We start from the raw sequence: 10418 nt of genomic DNA on the forward strand, positions 1-10418 counted from the left end.
ACCACAGTTCAAAAACATCAATTCTTCGGCACTCAGCTTTCTTTACAGTCCAACTCTCACATCCATACGTGACTATTGGAAAGTACATCATGAGAAATGCTGGACTGGATGAAGCACAAGCTGGAATCAAGATTGCTGGAAGACATATCAATAACCTCAGATATGCAGATGACACCACTCTTTTGGCAGAAAGTGAAGAAGAACTAAAGAGCCTCTTGATGAAAGTGAAAGAGGAAAGTGAAAAAGTTGGCTTAAAGGTCAACATTCAGAAAACTAAGATCATGGCATCTGGTCCCATCACTTCGTGGCAAATAAATGGGGAAACCAATGGAAACAGTGAGAGACCTTATTTTTTTGGGCTCCAAAATCAATGCAGATGGTGACTGCAGTCATGAAATTAAAAGATGCTTGCTCCTTGGAAGAAACGTTATGACCAAATTAGACAGCATATTAGAAAACAGAGACATTACTTTGCCAACAAAGGTCTGTCTAGTCAAAGTTATGGTTTTCCAGTAGTCATGTATGGATGTGAGAGTTGGACTATAAAGAAAGCTGAATGTTGAAGAATTGATGCTTCTGAATTGTGGTGTTGTAGAGGACTCTTGAGAGTCCCTTGGACAGCAAGGAGATCCAATAGGTCCATCCTAAAGGAAATCAGTCCTGAATATTCTTTGGAAGGACTGATGCTGAAGCTGAAAATCCAATACTTGGGCCACCTGATGCGAAGGACTGACTCATTTGAAAAGACCCTGATGCTGCGAAAGACTGAAGGCAGGAAAAGGGGATGACAGAAGATGAGATGGTTGGATGGCATCACCGACTCAATGGACATGTTTGAGTAAACTCTGGGAGTTAGTGATGGACAGAGAGGCATAGCATGCTGCAGTCGATGGGGTCGCAAAGAGTCGGACACGACTGAGTGACTGAACTGAACTGAACTACTAACTCAACATCAGACAATCTATTCATCTCTTTCCTCCCTTAAGCAGACCAGGATATATAGAAAGCAATGTTAAACCAGAAGACAATCACCTCCCCATCAACCGCCATGGGTCCAAGGCCCCCAGCTTAGGTATAGTGGAGCCTCACCTGAGGACAAGCACAGAAAAAGTACCAAGGATGTTACCAAATATCATCCCAGTTGACATATGTTCCACAATATGTTGGAGGTCCAAGAGTAACGCCATCATGGCTAGAATGAAGGCACAAACAAGGTGGAGAAGTAGGTGAGAAATCACTAGAAATATCCAAGTTAGGAAATTGATTGGAGAAGGGGTGCGTTTCATTTATTCACCTGCGAGGATTCCAGAAGACATTACAGCCATAACAGAGGTGCCTGTGCGGGGATGGATCTGGGCAAGGCCCCGGAAAAGGAGCCCATCCTTGGCCATTGCACAGATCAACTGCGACATGTAAAATATGGTGCCCAGAAGGCTGGAAGAGAAAATAGAAACAAGTGTGGGGACATAGAGAAGAGGGATAGACTAGTGCATCTCCTCCCTTGTCTACATGGAGTAGGGTGTCTTGCTCTCTTGTCCCTCATACCAATGGACAGATGCCTGAGAATCTGACAGTAGTCAGGGAGAAAACCATGGCACTGACCTGTATAAAAGAGCACACAAGAAGACAACAGCCATGACATATCTGGCAGGGTCCCACTCAACGTGGAGAAAAGCCTGCGGTAAGGGGCTGTAAGGATGAATCTGGTAGTAGGGCACCATGAGGGTGATTGACGCCGAGACACCAGAGTATGCCAAAAAGCTGATGAAGATGGAGATCACCATGCTCAAAGCGATGGAACGCTGAGGATTTCGGGCTTCTCTCCCTGCAGGCATGTGGAAGTACTGGGTCAGGAAAACACACTGGTGTGAAGGCAAAAAGAAGAAAAAATCCCCTTTCCTCTTGCATCTTCCAAAGCAGGTTAACCATCTGCCAACCCCTGTTCCCAAGGCAGCTGAAACTGTGCCCAAGCCCCTGATGGGATCCACAATAACCATGTTACCTTTCATGACAATGCCATCGAAACCAACAAATGAGTAGAAGCATAGGGCTGCTCCTCGGAGAATCCCATCAAAGCCAAAGGGCACAAACCCTCCAGAACCCAGAGAGCCCAAGCTATGGTGAGAGAAGGAATGAGGAAGAACATGGGTGGGGTGTGCTCAGCCATCTCTACTGGATTCCTCCCTTCATACCACAAGTCCTGGGCTCCAGCACCCCCAACATCTGATCATGTGGATTCACCAGCCCAGATCTCTCTAGTCCCTATCATATTCCCAGCTCTGCACTGCCCCCTCCTCCCCTTCAAAAGAATTTCTCTGGCCAAGGGTCATAGCCTCCTAACCTATAGATATCACTGGATCCAGATGTGTTCAGTCTATAGTCCTGTTCTGTGAGTTCCCAGTTGTGCAGATCTCCCTTAATGAAGCCAGAGATGATTGTGAAGATTGGAACAAAAATGTTGATGCCTGTGAACACTTTGATGACCAGGGGTGATGCATAAGAGCCCAGAAGCATTACTCCTATGGGATAGATGGAATATGAAACACTCAAAATAAATAAATCCATAGAAAGAGAAAGGAGACTAATGGTTCCCAGAGGTGGGAAGTTGCAGACTGTGGCGAGGACACTGACTGCTCAGCAGTCTTTCTTTTGGGGAGATGGACATGTTTGGAAGTAGATGGAGGCGATGGTTGCACAACATGGTGAATGTTCTAAGTGCCACTGAATTGTACACTTTCAGATGGTTGATTTCGTATCTCACAATACATGTCTATGAAATAATCAGGTTGTATAACTTACACTTATACAGTGCTGTATGTGATATATATCTAAATGAAGCTGGGAGATAATAATAAAAGTATTAATTTTATGCTATGAGGACTTCCTTTCAGTTGAAAAACAAAGCAATCTTTGATCTCAGTACGGAGGAAGAAGCTTGTTGGTCTAAGTCAATGATTCTCAGCGGGGGTAATTTTGTTTCCCAACCAGCTGGCACTGTCTGGAGACTTTCTGGGTGTCACAGTTTGGGGGCAGGAAAGGCATCAGTGGTGTCTAGTGAGTAAAGGCTGGGAATGTTTGCTACTCCACACCCAACACTGATGTTTTAAAAACCTTACAATACATAGGACAGCCCCCCATACTAAGAATGATCCAGCCCAATTTGTCAGTGGTGCCAAGGATAAAAAACAGCAGTGTGTGTCCTCCCCTCCTGTCACCTTTCCTTCCAGTCTTAACCCCCCTCATTCTGCACCCAAGTCTTTCCCTCCCCAGCTCCTGCTCCACACCCCACTCTTCTCATCCTGTCTCTGTCCCCTTCTCACCAATCATCACAAGCAACAGGGCCAGAGTGACAAAGTCTGGGAATGTGGCCAGGAAAGAGGGCATATACGGAGAGAAAGTCCCCTCTAATGCCTGAGAGATGTGGTTTCCGATCAGGCTGTCAAAGGTGATGCTCCACACTTTGGACAAACTGGCAGTGCCTGCAGAGGCAGAAGAATATTCATTAACAAGCACAAATTTATTCTTGACTATGTGCCATGGGATATATTATGAAAGAAAGACAAAGTACCTAATCTCAAAGAGTTTCTCCTCCTGGGGTGGGAAGAGCAGACCCAGATAACTCACAAAATAGGTCTCACTATTTGGTATAATTAGGAGGAGATCAATGTTATGCAAGAGAAGAACACAGAGAAGTGGGACTAGGGAGGCTGGGAGATGAGAGCTGAAATTTTTAAATCACGTGGTAAAGGAAAATCCCACGAAGACAATAGCTGACCAAAAACTTCAATATGGTGAATGGATGAGCCTGTGGGCCATGTCTCCCTCTCACCCACTCCCTACAGTCCCCTTTCCTTCCGATTTCCTGGATCATCATTTAAGGAAACAGAATAGAGCTGAGTACAATGAAGTTGTGGGGTTTTCCTGCCAATGGTATCCTCCTCCTCAACAAGGTAGATAACAAAGTGTTTGTGAATGAGAGAAGACCCCAACCCTCCTTCCACCTTGCTTCCTGATCTTAAGGCCCACACTTTCCCCCACTCCATCATCTCACCAATGACTAAATACAGGATGAGGTTCCAGCCAATGATGAAGGCACACAGTTGTCCCATTGTGACATAGCTGTAGAGATACACAGAACCAGATCATGGTACCTGGGCCCATAACTCCGCATAGCAGAGCCCACACACCACACAAGACAGGGCGGCCACCAAGAGGGAGATGATGGTTGCTGGTCCAGCTATGTATTTGGCCACTGCACCAGCCACGATGTACACACTTGCTCCCAAGGTGCTGGCCACACCGAAGCCCATCAGGTCCAGCGTGTTTAGATGAGCCACGGGACTCTCAGACTCCTCTATGGGCTCCAGTGGCCGCCTGTGGACCAGCTTCTGACCAAGTTGGTGAACATATTGACGCAGCATCCTTGATGGAGTTGAGGAGGCTACGATCTGCTGAGGAATGCAAGACACAAAGTCATTAAGAATGTCCATCTTAAACAACAAGGTCCTAACTGTGTAGCCCAGGAAACTACTCAATATTGTGTGATAAACCAGGATGGAAAAGAAGATGAAAAAGAATACACATATGTATCACTGAATTTGTACAGCAGAAATTTAGCCTATCCCTTCTCCAGTGAATCTTCCCAAACCAGGAATCAACCCAGGGTTTCCCACATTGCAGGTGGATTCTTTACCAACTGAGCTATCAGGGAAGAGGCTTTAAACAACACTACTTCAATAAAAAAAAAAAGTCCCATCTGCCCTTGATCCTGGGAGTCCAATTCCATGGAGCAATGGAGTGATGGGGAGCAGGTGGTAAAAGGACACATTGATCAAGTTCTCTGTCTCAGAGCTTTGGTTCCTTAAACGTAAATACATCTTTTAATATGATTCAAAGTTACTGGAAAGGTTGCTTGAAGGAAAGTGAGATGGAGTGGATTCTATCTCCCCAAATGTACTCCTTTGGCAGGTAGACTGTTTTGAGCTGAAGGCAGTTAAGACCCAGCAGACTCTGGAGAAGCTCCTTGCCTCTCTCTTAACTGCTCAAAATAGTTGGATTAGGGGACCTAAGCCAGGAAGAGAGCTATTACCAGAGAGAACTTTTTAATCTCAGAAGGTCTCCCCTGCTTGGAGTGGCAAACATTTGTTCACCAAGCGTTTGCTCTTCCCATCTTCCTTTGAGCTGTCTTCCTCCCCTTTGAAGCCCCAGATTCTTCCCTTGTTCTGTTAAACTCATGATACCATATAAGCCTCCATTGCTTGACTCTCTTGAGCCTCAAGTTTTTATGGGGCTCTCATACATAACAATCTGCCTGCAATGCCGGGGACCTTGGTTCAGTCCCTGGGTTGGGAAGATCCCCTGGAGAAGGGAAAGACTACCCACTCCAGTATTCTGGCCTGCATTCCATGGACTATATAGTTCATGGGGTCACAAAGAGTTGGACACAACTGAGTGACTTTCACTTTCACAATTTCACATATATAACAAATTAAATTTGTTGATTTGTCTCACGTCAATTTACTTATTAGACCAGCTAAAGAACCTGGATATGTTTTCTGCTTCTTGGGAAGAAAAAGCCTCAAATGCAGTGTTGACACACAGAAGCTGCTTAACTGGTATAAATTGAGTGGATAAGAGGGGCTTCCCACATGGCTCAGCGGTAAAGACTCCACCTACCAATGCAGGAGATGCAGGAGACAAAATGGCAACCCATTCCAGGATTCTTGCCTGGAAAGTCCATGGACAGAGGAGCCTGGAAGGCTACCGTCCAAGGGGTTGCCAAAAGTCAGACATGACTGAGCATGCATGAATGAATAAATGAACGGTTTAATAAATGAATGGTTAAGAATATGATTTTTTAATTGAAATCAACCAGCTCTGGAACATAATAATTTTTCTGAGTTTTCACAAACTACATACCACCTTTGCCCTCTTTTCCTGTATAATGCAGGGAAAATTGTCATCATCATTATTTCATCCCCTCTTTGATACATATGAAGTGACTGTTTTAGGAACTTGGTAATCAAAGAGCTCAGACTCTGCATAATTTTTTCACCAAGGATCCTGAAACCTGAGAGCTTCCTGTTTCATTGCTTGCAGAGTGACATGGAATAGGAACTCTGCTTTGGGGCAGAGTGAGATGGAATTGTAGGGAGGGACAGACTCTAGACTAACTCAGTCATAGCATCAAACCAGAGAGGTCTTCCAACTGCTTGGAGGGAGGGGGGACCAACCTTCATTCTGAATTAGAAATGACAGGACTCTGTTTCCTGCTCCTTTGAGGCCTGAAATGTCTCCTCACTACATGGCTCTGCAGGGCTAGGATGACCACGAGTTACCTTCAGGGGGTTCTCTCTTCTGATACTCTTAAGTCCAAGCCCAGCACTTTGGTTAAGAGCAAGGTTAAGAACCCAGGAGAATATTATTAGAATATTGGCTTCCTCAACACCCCTGTGTCTTTGAAGAAGTCATTCACTTATACGGACCTCCATTTTCTTCTTGACTATGTTCTGCTGATGAAATTAAAAGACACTTACTCCTTGGAAAAAAAGTTATGACCAACCTAGATAGCATATTGAAAAGCAGAGACATTACTTTGCCAACAAAGGTCCGTCTAGTCAAGGCTATGGTTTTTCCAGTGGTCATGTATAGATGTGAGAATTGGACTGTGACGAAAGCTGAGTGCCGAAGAATTGATGCTTTTGAACTGTGGTGTTGGAGAAGACTCTTGAGAGTCCCTTGGACTGCAAGGAGATCCAACCAGTCCATTCTGAAAGAGATCAACCCTGGGATTTCTTTGGAAGGAAGGATGCTAAAGCTGAAACTCCAGTACTTTGGGCACCTCATGTGAAGAGTTGACTCATTGGAAAAGACTCTGATGCTGGGAGGGATTGGGGGCAGGAGGAGAAGGGGACGACAGAGGATGAGATGGCTGGATGGCATCACTGACTCGATGGACGTGAGTCTGAGTGAACTCCGGGGGTTGGTGATGGACAGGGAGGCCTGGCGTGCTGCGATTCATGGGGTTGCAAAGAGTCGACATGACTGAGCGACTGAACTGAACTGAACTAATGAATCCTTGTGCATATTAAATGCGGCATCTGCTGTGGTCATTCCTCTAAAAGCTAAAAGTGGATTGATTTACCATATGATCCATTCACCCTATGGGTGTATATCCCAAAGAATGGAAAATAGGATCTCAAAGAGATATTAGTACACTCATGTTCAAAAGTGTTATCACAATAGCTGAAAGTTGGAAGCAACCCAAATGTCCTTCCATGAAAGAATGGATAAGCACCATGTGGTCTATATACACAGTGGAATATTATGCAGCCTTAAAAAGTCAAGGAAATTCTGATGTGTGCTACAACATGGAGGAACCTTGAGCATATTATGCTAAGTAACCTCAGCCAATAACAAGAAGACAAATACTGCATGATTCCACTTCTGTGAACTTCTGAGAGTTATCAAATTATAGAGAGAGAAAGCAAAATGGTGGTTTTCCAGTGGCTGGAGTGAAGGGTGAAGTGGAGAGTTATCATAAAATGGGGACAAAGTTTTAGTTTCACAAGATGAAAAATGATCTAGAGATTGGCTGCACAACAATGTAAATATAGATAACATTATTGAACTGTATACTTAAAAATTTTTAATTGGAGCATAATTGCTTTACTATGTCGTGTTGGTTTCTGCTGTACAACAACATGAATCAGCTGTAACTATATATGTGTTCCTTTCCCTCTTGACCTTCCCTTCCATCCCCCTTATCCCACCCCTCTAGGTCATCACAGAGCGTCAGACTGGGCTCCCCATGTTATACAGCAGCTTCCCACTAGCTAGCTATTTCACACATGACAGTGTATACATGTCAGTGTTACTTCCTCAACCTGCACCCCCCTCTCTTTCCCCCGCTGTACACTTAAAATTGTTAAGATGATTAATTTATGTCGTGAGTATCTTACAACCATTTAAGAAATTGCTGCCAATGATAAATAATAGAGCCAGCTTCACAGAGTTCCCAGGTGTAGAAAAACCAAAAATGACTTAATATAAATTACCATGCAGTAGTCCTCTGCACATACCAAAATCCACAGCTGTTCACATCGATAGAGTTGCCCCAATATCCACAGAGGAAGAACCCATAAATTTGGAGGGCCAACAGTATACAGGAGACTGAAATCAGTGATTCACATAATGGAAACCCTAGATAAAAGTAATCTTTTTTTTAAAAGTAATTTAACCTTTTTATTTTGCAGTATAGCCGATTAATAATGTTGTGATAGTTTCAGGTAGGCAGCAAAGGGACTCAGCCAAATATATACATGTATTCATTCTTCCCCAAACTCCCCCTCCCATCCAGGCTGCCACATAACATTGAGCAGAGTTCGCTGTGCTATCCTGTATGTCCTTGTTGGTTATCCATTTTAAGTATAGCAGTGTGTGCATGTCCATCCCAAACTCCCTAACTTCCCCTTCCCCCTGTCGTAAAGGCATTCTTTCATATTGTTTGAACATTAGTCTAAAAAGAGTCTCCCAACTTCCAGACTTGATCCAAACCCCCACCCCCACCCATTCTCTCACAAACACAACAGTTCTCACCTTCTCCTCCTTTCAACTAAAAAAAGGGTCTCTCCATCCTCAGGCTGGAGCCAAGCTGACCCCTGCACTCTGGAGTTGCAGAGGTCTCTTTGGGAGGATGTGAACTCAGCGCCCATTCTCCTACAGAAAAGGGTGACCTGAGACTTACTGGATCCTTGGAGCAGAGCCTGGAGCACTGGGTCAGTCAAGGAGGCTGAGGTTAAGCCGTGTAGGGCTGGAGATGAAACATTTCCAAGAACCGAAGCAGGGAGTCCTGAGCACAGAAGACAGCCTTCACCCCCTGGTTGTTGGGGTGGGGATGGGGCTGGGCGGGTGGGGAGCATCTGCTGTGTTGGTATCAGCTCTTAACTCTTCTGTGGTTACCCTTAGGGGAGGTTGTAAATTTCTTTTATCTTAAAATACATATTGCATTACATTTACAGTTTTAGCCATCTTTAAGTGTGCATTTTGGTCATGTGAAGTTCATTCACATTTTGTGTAACCAAACTCCAGGACTTTTTTCATTTGGCAAAACTGAATCTCTACACATTCAACAAAATGTCTGCTTTCTTCTTTCCCAGTTCCTGTCAATCACCACTCTACTTTCTGTCTCTATGAATATGACCACTTCATTTAAATGGAATCATATGGTATTTGTCATTTCTTGTCACACTTCTTTTACTTACTATAATGTCCACTAGGTCATTGCATTGTAGCTTATGTTATATTCCCTTTTTAAAAAAAAAACATTTTTTGAGATTAGTTGTTTGTCAGTTGCTTCATTTGCTATTATTTTCTCCCATTCTGAAGGCTGTCTTTTCACCTTGCTTATAGTTTCCTTTGTTGTGCAGAAGCTTTGTATATTCTTGTCTCCTTTGTCAAAGATAAGGTGTCCATATGTGTGTGGATTTATCTCTGGGCTTTCTATTTTGTTCCATTGATCTATATTTCTGTCTTTGTACCAGTACCATACTGTCTTGATGACTGTGGCTTTGCCTGAAGTCAGGTAGGTTGATTCCTCCAGTTCCATTCTTCTTTCTCAAGATTGCTTTGGCTATTCGAGGTTTTTTGTATTTCCATATAAATTGTGAAATTATTTGTTCTAGCTCTGTTAAGAATACCATTGGTAGCTTGATAGGGATTGCATTGAATCTATAAATTGCTTTGGGTAGTATACTCATTTTCACTATATTGATTCTTCCAATCCATGAACATGGTATATTTCTCCATCTATTAGTGTCCTCTTTGATTTCTTTCACCAGTGTTTTATAGTTTTCTATATATAGGTCTTTAGTTTCTTTAGGTAGATATATTCCTAAGTATTTTATTCTTTCCATTGCAATGGTGAATGGAATTGTTTCCTTAATTTCTCTTTCTGTTTTCTCATTATTAGTGTATAGGAATGCAAGGGATTTCTGTGTGTTGGTTTTATATCCTGCAACTTTACAATAATCATTGATTAGTTCTAGTAATTTTCTGGTGGAGTCTTTAGGGTTTTCTATGTAGAGGAACTAAATAGACATTTCTCCAAAGAAGACATACAGATGGCTAACAAACACATGAAAAGATGCTCAACATCACTCATTATCAGAGAAATGCAAATCAAAACCACTATGAGGTACCATTTCATGCCAGTCAGAATGGCTGCAATCCAAAAGTCTACAAGCAATAAATGCTGGAGAGGGTGTGGAGAAAAGGGAACCCTTTTACACTGTTGGTGGGAATGCAAACTAGTACAGCCACTATGGAGAACAGTGTGGAGATTCCTTGAAAAACTGGAAATAGAACTGCCTTATGATCCAGCAATCCCACTGCTGGGCATACACACTGAGGAAACCAGA

The 10418-nt window shown here is 43.4% G+C and overlaps 1 protein-coding gene across 1 annotated transcript in view; it reads right to left on the minus strand.

Annotated features, from left to right (window-relative positions):
* The window catches only part of LOC104983238 (cationic amino acid transporter 3-like), an 8682-nt gene extending 4261 nt beyond the window's left edge, over positions 1-4421 (minus strand). The window contains 7 exon segments of the mRNA XM_010832679.1: positions 1090-1192; positions 1295-1434; positions 1603-1825; positions 2003-2115; positions 2342-2519; positions 3321-3479; positions 4052-4421. Of these exon segments, the coding sequence (XP_010830981.1) occupies positions 1090-1192; positions 1295-1434; positions 1603-1825; positions 2003-2115; positions 2342-2519; positions 3321-3479; positions 4052-4421 (1286 nt within the window).
* Between the last annotated feature and the right edge of the window lie 5997 nt (positions 4422-10418).

The sequence above is a fragment of the Bison bison genome, unplaced genomic scaffold (genome assembly GCF_000754665.1).
Source record: "Bison bison bison isolate TAMUID 2011002044 unplaced genomic scaffold, Bison_UMD1.0 scf7180017862127, whole genome shotgun sequence".
Lineage (NCBI taxonomy): Eukaryota > Metazoa > Chordata > Mammalia > Artiodactyla > Bovidae > Bison > Bison bison.